Source organism: Artemia franciscana, unplaced genomic scaffold, assembly GCF_032884065.1.
Source record: "Artemia franciscana unplaced genomic scaffold, ASM3288406v1 PGA_scaffold_36, whole genome shotgun sequence".
Lineage (NCBI taxonomy): Eukaryota > Metazoa > Arthropoda > Branchiopoda > Anostraca > Artemiidae > Artemia > Artemia franciscana.
The window spans coordinates 1,160,331-1,173,190 of NW_027062672.1; the positions used below are offsets into that span (position 1 = coordinate 1,160,331).

The 12,860-nt window shown below is 34.2% G+C and overlaps 1 protein-coding gene across 7 annotated transcripts in view; it reads right to left on the reverse strand.

The window, feature by feature from the left end:
- Positions 1-1,362: 1,362 nt before the first annotated feature.
- The window catches only part of LOC136041753 (lysosomal cholesterol signaling protein-like), a 154,713-nt gene continuing 143,215 nt past the window's right edge, over positions 1,363-12,860 (reverse strand). For all 7 annotated transcript variants that reach the window (XM_065726510.1, XM_065726512.1, XM_065726513.1 and 4 more), the window contains 3 exons: positions 12,654-12,814; positions 7,220-7,360; positions 1,363-2,237 (listed from right to left, as the gene is read on the reverse strand). In XM_065726510.1, coding sequence (XP_065582582.1) covers positions 2,006-2,237; positions 7,220-7,360; positions 12,654-12,814 — 534 coding nt within the window. In that variant the 3' untranslated portion in view covers positions 1,363-2,005. The remainder of the gene's footprint in view (positions 2,238-7,219; positions 7,361-12,653; positions 12,815-12,860) is intronic.

The following is a 12,860-nucleotide window of genomic DNA, read 5'->3' on the forward strand; positions in this document are numbered from 1 at the left end:
CTTGCTTGTAATTAAAAAACTCGATTTTTTCTACTAATTTAAAGGGATGATAGAAATATTTGAGAATGTAAGAATATTGTCATGGGTCTTAAAAGTCTATTAATTTCAACGGTAGTGGAAACGAATTGAAGTTTATCACTAATGCGAAAATACAAACTAATTTATTTCAAAGAATTTGATTGTAAACTGTTTTTTCCGTTCTCTCTTATAAATCTTAAAGATTTATGTCCGTTGCATGTTTTTCTGAGCACAAGTTTTCTATTGTTATTTGATTTATTAAGATTGTAAAAAGGTTTTTACATACCTTTATCTCAAGGTCAATCAGCAAAAATTAAGTCATGCAAAAGGAGATTTTACTACAATTTCATCAGCTATCCCAGCAACTGAAAAAATCGATTCGACACCCTATGCGCCAGCAATGGCTCTAGAGGATCGTCATCCTTTTAATCAGTTACTCTCACCAGATATTATTTCTGAGGGCGAATATTTGGCTAGTTTCTATTTCAAATCAGTACTGAAAATTTGCTTACCTAACTAGCGAAAAGTGTGACAAAATATATTAATTATTTATATAAATTATTATTTTCTATAATTTTAAAAATTTTATATAAATCATAAAATTTATAAAGATATTAAGTTACCGTCTATGTGCAGAAGAAATTTAATATTGGCGTTCTTTTTAAATTGATATCCACATTTAGCCTAAAATTTGGGTTATTTTGGTAGGTATGAATATGTATCCCATGAGTACAAGATTTTTGGATCATGCAAGTTAGAAGTAAATTATTACAGTAAATTGTTACGTAAATTAAAAAGTAAAATGTGGGTTAAAAGTTATTGCACCGACACAGCTAGACCAAATTTCTGCATAATCACTTGTTACATGACTGAATGACTTGTATCATACTGCATGACTAAAATTTACCTTCTTCTGTCATTACATAGCTCAAACCTCGGAAACGAATTAGAATATCTTTTTTCATAAAATACAAATTAAAATAAAATACGAATATACATAATAAATAAATATCACATTCAACTTGCGCCAATAATTAAATAAATTAGTTATATTTTAACATTCAAATAAAAATCAAACTTCTTTTAAATTACATAAAACTGCTCCACATCAGCTTAACTTTCAGCGATAGCGTATTCTACATTATACTTATATATTTACACTCACTGAATTTTTCATTGAATAAATTAGTTAATTTTAAAGTAATTAAATAAAAACCATCTAAAATTACACCTACATGCAACAAAGTTTTTAATAAATTAGTAAACATTTATAATTTGAAAAATTGAGTTCAAATTTTAACAATAACATATTCCACATTACATTTATAAAGATCCATTCAATAATTTTTTTTTTACAAAATAAACTAATTTATTTTGAGCCCTTGGATAAGAAATTCTTTAAAATTAGGTAAAATTATTCAATTTCAACTTGATATACAGCGTTCATGTTCCATTCATAAAATTATATTCATTCATAAAATTATTGTATTCATAAAATTATATTGACATTCAATGAATTCTATCCATGTTCCACATTATATTTTCAAATTTACTTTCAAGTTCAATTAATCTTTCATTGCATAAATTAGCTCATTTTAAGTACTTAAATGGATATAAGACTTATTTAAAATTGTGTAAAACAATTCAACTTCACATACTCGATATACAGCGTTAGCATGTTCCATATTATACTTATAGATTTATATTCACATACAATCATTATTTTATCCACTTTCTATATTATATTTATAAATTTAAATTCGCATTCGACCAATCTTTTATTAAATAAGTTAAATAATTTTGGGCACTTAAATGACAAAAAACTTCTTTAAAATTGTATAGAACTGTTCAACTTGAGCTTGATTTACAGCATTTGCATACTCCATTATATTTATAAATTTCTATTTACATTTAACGAATTTTTATTAAATAGATTAATTTTGATCACTTAAACATGAATATCAAACTTCTCTAAAAATAAATAAAACTATTCAACTTCAGCATGAACTTCAGCATTAGCATATTCCACATTAAATTTATAAAACAGAGGCTGATCTAAAAACGAGTGCTCTTGATTTATATGTGAAATTATACCCCCCGTTAGTAAATGTTTTCCATATCTGACAGCTTCAGCCCGATCACGTGCAAGACCAACCATAATTAACCAATCAACCAATTCTGGACCAAGGAAAACAGAGGTGTACCATTGTAAACGCCACCTACGATTATTATTAACGTTAAAAACCATATAATAAGCAAGGCTTCAAGGATTCAGTATATAAGTGAACTATACAAAAAGAAAAACAACTATCAAAATATAGGCTTCGAAAGCTAAATATCACAAGCTTAATACCTATTTCATGTTATAATTCCAGACAATTTTTTCAGAGTATCTAGAAAAATTCTTGAATTAGACGAAATATAGGATTGAAATAACATATATGATTTCTTAGTATATAAATTAGAACAATTTCTGTAATTGCATAGATAACTAATTGTATCCCTGCTAACAGTTTATTGCATTAAGATGAGAAAAACCTAATCTGCAGTAGGGTATTAAAAAGATGTATCTCCGTAATCGTATAAAAGGGCAAAAAGAAACCTCGCAACTTTTTTTATTTCCCCTCCGATAACCGTAAAACAAAAACGGATGGATACGTATTGATTTACATATCAATCTGTTTTTGTTTCACGGTTATCAAAGGAGAAATAAAAACGCTGTGAGGTTTTTTTTTCTCTTTTGAAGACTAATAATCATGAAGATACGTGCTTTTGATACCCGCCTGACGTAATTTATCCTACGTTTGTTTGATATGTTGTTACTGTATGGTGAACATCATCACATTGGACAATACTAAGATATTTCATTATCAAACCAACTGTGGCTGTATTACAGGTTTCGAATCGTAATAACTTTCCTTGAACCAAGGAAGTTACCTGAACAGACATCCACCTGGAACGGTTGTGATGTAGCTACTGGCTTATTAACTATGGAAGTTACCTGAACAGACATCCACCTGGAACGGTTGTGAAGTAGCTACTGGCTTATTAACTATGGAAGTTACCTGATCAGACATCCAGCTGGAACGGTTGAAGTAGCTACTGGCTTATTAACTATGGAAGTTACCTGAACAGACATCCACCTGGAACGGTTGTGAAGTAGCTACTGGCTTATTTGGTTTGTAAGAGTATAATCTTCATGAGTTTCAACTCTATTTATTACTCTGTCAGCATAATTTGGTCTAAAGATACTTTTAACATGATTCACACTGATATTAAGAGCGATGACGATAATGATGCACCAGTTACTTCACTAAAGATGCTTGTATCTTTAGTAAAAATTACTAAATAAAGTAAATACGAACTTACTTTCTTAGTGTTTCAGCTACTAAAAAATGTCAGCTGGAACGAAAAAAAGTTACTTTTTTGTAACTTTTAGTTACTTTTTGTTGAACCTGGAATGCAGCCTGTATCTCTGCTGTTGTTGTATTTCATTGTGATATACAAACAGTAAGACAACCTAATTTGTCCTTCTTTTGTTTGTTATGTTAGTACTACACGGTAAACATTATTGGACATCATTAAGATGTGATTTTTTTTATATATAATTAATGTCTTTTCCTTTCTTCGATTGTTTTGTTTACTTTATATTTTTCTTCGTAGATAAACGCTTCCGGGCATGAAGCCGAGTATTCAGACTTTTATTAGTGAAAAAGACTTTTCTGTGATCTTCAATCATCTTATTAGAAATATTATACCCTATTTTTGATATTTTTTATTTGGTTTAATTTGTAAACAGTGGTTCAAGAATTCTTAATCCTTGGACTAAAATCTTACTCTGGAGAAGAATTCACAGATAGAAGAAGAACAAGAATTAAATGAGGGTGGTCAAGAGTCAAGCTTGGTTCTCACCTCATCAACCCTTTTTCAACAATGATCAGAATCCGAGCATCAATTTTCACAAACCAGGTTGACACTTTACAATCCCCTTCTACCCAGGACTAACCGCTACTTGATATTTAGGACTCTTTGCTGATGGACGTGTCCAGTTTAGCTCAACACTGAACACACTTAGTGTCCATGTTTTAGAGCCATAACAAAAACCGAGAATAAGTATTTACCTCTCAGATGTTTTTCCACATTGTGGACTTCCATAGGTTCCCACTCCAAAAAGTCCAGAAAGTGAATATAAGTATCAAAAGTCGCCATTTTCCGACCCTAGCTCAAATTCAATGCTACACTACTTACTCTAACCAAGACTTAAGTTCCCTGTAACCCAACCAAAACTTCAATTTTAGCGTCTTGCCTCTGGAAAATTCTCTGCCGGTGCACCTGGTAGGAAGGGAGCTGGTTGTCCTCCAATTACTCTTGATTCGTAAAATGAGCACTTCCGACCTTAGCACAAAAAGTGGCCATTTCCGACCCTAGCTCAAATTGGTCAAAGTTTGACCAAGACTTAAGTTCCCTGTAACCCAGCCAAAACTTCAATTTTAGCGTCTCCCCTCTGGAAAATTCTCTGCCGGTGCACTTGGTAGGAAGGGAGCTGATTGTTCTCCAATTACTCTTGATTTGTAAAATGCGTACTTCCAACCTTAGCTCATTTTCCAACCCTAGCTAAATTCAATGCTACACTGCTTACTCTAACCTCAAGTTGCTACCTAGTCACTAAACTGCAAAATTTAAATCAGTTTACACATTCAAAACGCCATTTTTGAATTAAACATTAATGTACCTGGGTCATGTTTAATTTTCAAAAGAATATAAACATTATTTTTGTTAAAATGAAATATTTCCTACTGTGCTTTTCTTTTTTAAATTCATTAATAAACCTTACTCGTTTTTAACACACTATTTTAAGGGTGGGTTAAAAACATTTATTTGAAGCACATACTATTTTGGAAATTTCTATATCACTACAGTTCTCAAGAGTGGTTGCATAGTTATTTTTTCTGAGTCCGCAAATAAGCTAAAATATAAATGGTTTACCCTAACTTGAACTTTCTCTTACATCTTAATAATATAAAGTCTTTCTCTAATGAGATATGAGTGTACTTGTAACTAAATGAAGTATGCTAAAGTAGAAAAGAAGTATTTCTATAGTTTTCTCAAGTGTCAAACTTTTTTTTTTAACTTAGAATCCTCCCCCAAATATATTACCACATATATTCTAGTGACCTTCTACCCTCACTTCCCCCCACCCCAATAAAACTCTGTAATAGTTAAACATATGACGATGTTCAATAGTTCAATGATTAACTCAAAAATTAGTTTTCTTAGGGTTGTCAGGCCATTAGCAGAAACCTGAAGTGACAAAATACTTCTATTGGTAAGGAAAAATGTTATATCCCAAAGATTGGTCCAGAACCCCTCCCTCTAAAAAATGAATGGATATTTGTGGTCCTTCTCGTGTTCAATGCTGACTGTCACTGTCAGTTTTCATATATATATATATATATATATATATATATATATATATATATATATATATATATATATATATATATATATATATATATATACATATATATATATATATATATATATATATATATATTATATATATATATATACTAGCTGTTGGGGTGGCGCTTCGCGCCACCCCAATACCTAGTTGGTGGGGCACTTCGCGCCCCCCCCCCCCCCAAGCCCCCCCGCGCGCGTAAGTCGTTACGCGCCATATTAGTTACGCGCCATTGTAGTTGTGTCCCTGTGTCCCACCTGTGAATAGATATATATATATATATATATATATATATATATATATATATATATATATATATATATATATATATATATATATATATGTTTTTAACTACGTAAAACATGCGAATATACAACATTCTTCGCTGTCCAATTGTCTGTGCATATAAATAGATTGTCAGGTTTACTGACTCTTGAACATGCAACATATAATTGTCCATGGGAAAAACAATCCGTCTTCAGATCTATACCTCATTATTCTAATGATGTGTCCCTGTGTCCCGGTCGTCATTTATATTCTCTGTGTCCCGGTCGTCATTTGTGTCCCGGTATCCCAGTTTGTAATTTCTCTTTGAGTGTCCCGGTCGTCATTTATATTCCCTGTGTCCCGGTGTCCCGGTCGGCATTTGTGTCCCGGTCTGTAATTCCTATTCGAACAATCCCTGTGTCCCGGTCGTCATTTATATATCCCGCCTGTGCCCCCGGCGTCCCCGTTGTAGTTGTGTCCCTATGTCCCGGTCGTCATTTATATTCCCTGTGTCCCGGTCGTGATTTGTGTCCGGGTGTCCCAGTCTGTAATTTCTCTTTGAGGTTCCCGGTCGTCATTTATATTCCCTGTGTCCCGGTCGTCATTTGTGTCCCGGTGTCCCGGTATGTAATTTCATCAGTTGACAAACATGACGTCAGTCGACAAACAACTTCATGACGCATACAGCTCAATCCTTATTATGACGTCAGTCGACAAACATGACGTCAGTCGACACACAAACATGACGTCACTCGACACACACACACACACAGACAACTTATTTATATATATATATATATATATATATATATATATATATATATATATATATATATATATATATACTACAAAACTTTACACAAAGTTTTGTGTAAAGGGAGTTTAGACAAAAACTTTAAAAACGCATCAAAAATTTGTTTATAAGCGCTTTTTTTCACGTATTTAAGAGTACATTTAAGGAAGGGGGGGGGGTCAAATCTCCTATCCCCTCTCCCTGGATACGGCCTTATATACAGAATTTTACGTTTAGACGTTGTCAGAACAAAAGGCGAGTGTTTTATAAGACTAGCTACATAGCAACAATATTGTTGATCATATGCCACCAAGGATTATTCCGATTTACCACCAAAAAATCACTCACGATAATATTTGCGATAGGCAATATATATTTGCAAAATACTAGTCCAAACCAGCAGTGCTGATCTCTCTTTCACGGGTCCTCATCCAAGAGTAATAGGAGGCAGGGGGCCAGACATCCTCTGCTTTCACAGGATGCAAAGCAAAGATAATCAACTGATTAAAACAACATTACTTACCGAAATACCTCTTTTGCAGAGAATCGAATCGCTGACTATAAAACTTGACTGAAAAATGACTTAAACAGCTGAAAAACGAATGAAACAGCTGAAAAATGACTAAAACGCTCAACAACTAAACATTAAAACATCATAAAAGTAGCTATTAAATTCTTACCTCCTATCACGAACCAAATCTCTTCGACACTTTTCAATATGAAAAGTACAGAATTGTTCACACACAATACGTGTTTCAGTGGGAAGCTGATCCCATGGTACACTTGCCAAACGGCTACCTCCATACCACCACCTTCGCCATCTAAAACGGAATAAAACAGTGTAAAAATAATAAAATAAATAAACAAACCTGAGGATAAACAAAGACAAACTTAAAAAAAATGAAGAACATCATAAGTCAGTTGCTACGTACTGAGACTTTTATTAGGCCCCAGCTCTTTAGCTCTCCCTGCTACCATTAACTAGCAGATGGTTAGGTGCCATGCTGCCCGATCTTCAGTTCGTGTTGCAGTGATCTCTACATGGGCTGCAAGTCCGTCTTGACGATATCTAAGGTTTGTTCTTAAGTCGCTGCTACCCACTTTTACTGGTGTTAGGCCACCAGCTCTTCAGCTCTCCTTACTATCATGAACTAGCTGATGGTTGAGTGCCACACTGCTGGATCTTCAGTGGTGGCTATAGTAATACCTAAATCAGCTCCAGGTCCATCTTGGCGATATTTAAGGATTGATCTAAGGAACTCTATTAGCCAAGAGAATTGAAAAAAATAGCCTGCAATGACTTAGCATAACGTTCTTAATTTTTGTTGAATTTAGGCTCATTTTTCAGTATCTGGTGTAGTGATCTCTAACCATCAATTACTTCGTCTTTGCCTGCTGCTTCGTAAGCCCCCATCAGCTGCAGGTCTGCGTTGACTAAATTGATCAAGGTCTTTACTTGCCTTTCCCACTTCTTCTTCCAATGATTCAGGGGGTTTACAGTTTTATGCCTGTCCTTTCAAAGCGCATCTGACCTCCAGTAACCATGGCCAAACCGAGCTAGGCAACATCTTTTGATAAGTGTAGAAGCGGTTAAATTAGCTATAATAAAAATAATTACGGAAGTTTTCATGCTCATGGCACCGTAAATCTTAGGGGTATTTTGGGAGGTGTCCAAGAAACAAACTTTGAACGGGTTGGGATGGAGTGTTTACCAGTCTGTGTCATGCAGCAAGACTTACAGCTTTTTTTAATTCTGCAATTATGAATAGCAGGAAGTTCACTGTGAAATGTGGTATATTTTGAGCAAATGGTTTCGTTTTCACGGAAATTTGTCTGTGCAAAAAGTTTGCTCAAACCAATATATTTCAGTAATTTCTTTAAATTTTAGTAATTTTTTTAAATCAGTAAATTAAGTTCTCACACACATTTTATTAATTTAAGTTGTACAGTATTATATCCAGATATCAATATATACAATCGTTGATATTGTCATTTAAGGTTACTCCATTTTTAAATGAAGGTCATAGGCTTGTTTGAGTTTTTCTTTCTTATTTTAATTAAACAAAAAAAAAACAAGTTTTTTTTAAATGAAAGTAAGGAGCGACATTAAAACATAAAACGAACAGAAATTACTCCGTATATGAAAGGGGTTTTTCGTCCTCAACTCCTCGCTCTTTACGCTACTCTTTCTCTTAACTCGACTTCTTAAAAATTAAAAAAAACTTTAGCGTAAAGAGCGAGGCGTTGAGGACGAAAAGCCCCTTTCATATACGGAGTAATGTCTGTTCGTTTTAAGTTTTAATGTCGCTCCTTACTTTCATTTAAAAAAAAACTAGTTTTCATTTAAAAAAAACTAGTTCTTAAGGAATTGGGACAAAAAGCTTAAATTTTGTCCCAATTCCTTAAGAATGACCCCTGAATCACAAAGGCCGTAGAATAAATAGTTGAAATTACTAAAAATAATTTAGCGTAAAGAGCGAGGTATTACGAGGAGGTAAACTCCTCATATGCGTAATAATTTCTGTTCGTTTTAAGTATTAATACTGTTCCTCACTTTCAGTAGAAAAAACTTTTCATATTTATTTTTTCATTGTTTTTTTTAAATAATCCTAGAAAATCCTGCACCCCTTCTATTGAAAGTCTCTTCTCCCATGAGAAGTTCCATGGAAAGATCCTCCCACGTACCCCCCCCCCCCCCCTTAACTCTCCCCCCAAACCAAAAAAATCCCCCTGAAACCGTCTGTACACTTCCCAGTAACCATTACTACATGTAAACACAGGTCAAAGTTTGTAACTTGCAGCCCCTCCCACTGGGACTGCGGGGGAGTAAGTCGCCCCCAAAGACATAGTTATTAGGTTTTTCGACTATGGTGAATAAAATGGCTATCTCAGAATTTTGATCCGGTGACTTTGGGGAAAAAATGAGCGTGGGAGGGTGCCTAGGTGCCCTCCAATTTTTTGGTCACTTAAAAAGGGCACTAGAACTTTTAATTTTCGTTAGAATGAGCCCTTTCGCGACATTCTAGGACCACTGAGTCGATACGATCACCCCTGGGAAAAAAAAACAACAAAAAAACAAATAAACACGCACCCGTGATTTGTCTTCTGGCAAAAAATGCGAAATTCCACATTTTTGTTGATAAGGGCTTGAAACTTCTACAATAAGGTGCTCTGATACGCTGAATCTGGTGGTGTGATTTTCGTTAAGATCGTATGACTTTTAGGGGGTATTTCCCCCTATTTTCTAAAATGAGGCAAATTTTCTCAGGTAACTTTTGACGGGTAAGACTAATCTTGATGAAATTCATATATTTAAAATCAGCATTAAAATGCGATTCTTTTGATGTAACTATTGACATCAAAATTCCATTTTTTAGAGTTTTGGTTACTATTGAGCCGGGTCGCTCCTTACTACAGTTCGTTACCACGAACTGTTCGATTAGCTATTTTAATGAAGTTTTAATAGTAGTAGTAGTAGTAACAGTAAAAGTTTTGTAGTAGTATAGTAGCAGTAGTATTGTCAGTTACCCTTCAGGTTGTCCCTGATTTTTAAGACTGGCAATTTGAATAGAATTCAAATGTATGCCTTTAAATTTTCTAAATTCTTCTTTGTCATGCGCAGTGGGCACAAAAAGTTTTCCGCTGAATATTTGTGGTGCTTCTGGTGTTGTTTTGAAGTTGGAAATACGGCATAGGGAACTCTCAGCTAAGGCTCATAAGACCTTGTCGAAGCTCTGTCGTGTTATTCAATTTTTTCGGTGTGCTGTGTGATTATGTTTTCTCTAGTATTTTTCTTTCTTTCTTATTGTTACTCTACCTTTAAACTTCTTTTGTATTTGTGGGTTATAAGAAACCATAATAAATAAATAGGCCACATACGCAGAATATGGTAATTAATCCCAAGCTCTGGATGTTAAGGGAACCCTTTACATTTTTCCCCTGCTAAGAGGATTCGATACCTCAAAATCATTTTAACAAGCATCCACATCCGCTGACTGTCTCAGAGACAAGGGGTCCATTAGCGAATTCTTCGAGGGGATTAGATCATTGTAAGCTAGTGAGAGTTTGTGATTGGTCTATGAAAGTTGACTGAAAAGACAGTGAAATTGTATTTGCCGTGTGTCAGCAAGATTTTCATTCAAAGTTTTCAGCACCACAGAGAACTCCAACTTGATCAACTATCATATTCTTTGAGCTTATTTGTGGCGTTTTCCAAACAGGTATACTAGAACATTTTTAAGGAGAGTCCTCTCCTGAACTTTAAAATTCTGCTCCGTTCAATCGAAAAACCAAAATCCCACAATTTCGAATGATACAAGTTTCATTTAACCGAAAAATCTCTATCTCTGGTCAAAACCGAGAAGAGCTAAATGATTTTATGAGGTTCCTGGGAAAGTAGATGTCGGTTTTTAGTTTTCTATCGTTTATTTGGATCTATTATCCAAGCTCTTCAGTTACAGAAAGACCCCCCCCCCCATAAATTCTAAATAATTGGGGAACTATCATAAAGTAGTTTTGTGAACCATATGCTTTTGGACACACAAAATAAACCGAGCAATCATTAGAAGTTCTTCCGGCTATGATATTATCACCAGATCTAGACTTTTGAAGAATGTTTCAAAATACAAATTTAAAAAGGAATTGTCAACAAATATTTTCTTATTGATTATTTCCTACAATTGTCATAAGTACAAAACTACTTCTGTCAATTCATTATAAAACTCACTTTACAATGGACGACATATGGATCACCATATCCGATTCTTTAAGTATCGACGTATGGCGACGCGTATCGACATAGGGCGACATATGGCGACTGCGTATCGAATCTTACAGGACCGCTTAAGGGTACGATAAGATTTCGAAAGGATCACGAAGATCGTGCCTTTTTTTTACTTTTTTCTTTGGCTTGGCATAGGAATTTGCTTGGATATTACAGAAAGTAGTACCTCAAAAACAGCGATCAACTCTTAGCTCTGGAGGGCGAGTGTCGTAAACTGAACTTTACGTTTGATTTAAATTATGCAAGATTTGATTTGTTCCCATTAGAAGGGTGTTATTTTTAATATCCAGTAAAAAGCAATAGCAATTTAACACTTGAAACTAAGAAGGATTTTATGTACTGTGGCTATGAAAGGAAATCAAATTTTTCCGAATCCTTAAGCAAATGCTGAAACATCTACATTTATTCGGAAATTATAACATAGCATGTAAGCGTACTGACAAATACTGAGTCTCAGCTAGATTAGGATACGAGTCGATACATATCAAAAATGGAATACAAAAAAACAATTTCGTAAAGTAAGAAGTTGATCAAATCCTGTTTAATAGTGATCCCTGTATATTCAAGAAGAAAATCATGACAAGATAAATGAAAAATTTATATTCTATATTCCATTACTTTGAGCTCGGGAACAGGGGCGGATACATAATTAATGTTTGGCATAAAACTTTGGCTTCCCCATCGGTATTTTTCACGCCTCCGCCCCTGTAATTAGTGCAACTATTTTTTCTTTTGAGGGAGGAAAAATGCCCCTCAAACAACCACCTAGATCCATCTCTGCTCGAGAAAAGGAATTAATCTGTTGGAGCTCTGAAATATTCACTCGAAAAACGAAAAGAAAAGCGAGTTTTTTAACAAAAAAGTCTTAGTTGCCGAGAAAAAAATTCATAATAATACAAAACAAATAAAAGATCTTAAATTTATTTTCAGAACAAGAGCCCAATTTCACCACAACATCTTTTTTTAACTTATTATCCGGGGGGCTAACGCTAATTATGCTTTTGAAAGTTTATTTTTCGGCCTAAATATCCAGATATAGCTTATTTTACTGAATCTTTTTCACAATATTTTCTAATGGGAGGGAGCCCTTGGAAGGTCCTTAAGAGACTCCCCCGACCCCTTCGCGTGGGGTTAGATTTCTGTAACAGGTATAGAGTTTGGCTGAAAACCTGAACAAAACACAACAGAACCCAAGAGCAAAACAAGAAATTTAATATAACATATTTTTGTCTTTTTTCCAAAAAACTTGCCTAAAAAACATGACTGAAAACCCAAATTCAAGAGATAACTAATGGGTTTAAACTCATTTATAAAAACGGAATATGACTCACCTCCTAAGACATGGTATGATCACAAGCTTTGTATCCAGTCCAAAAATTATAAACACAAGAAAACCTTGCCCAAAATTGAGGACCCCGTCCAAAAATAGTAGCTCAAGGTATATACCAGTTACTTCTTCCATTACAAGTTTCCATAAGCACAATGCTAAGCCCTAGAAAAAACAAAGCCAAAACTTAATAAAGTGGTTTCCGAAATAT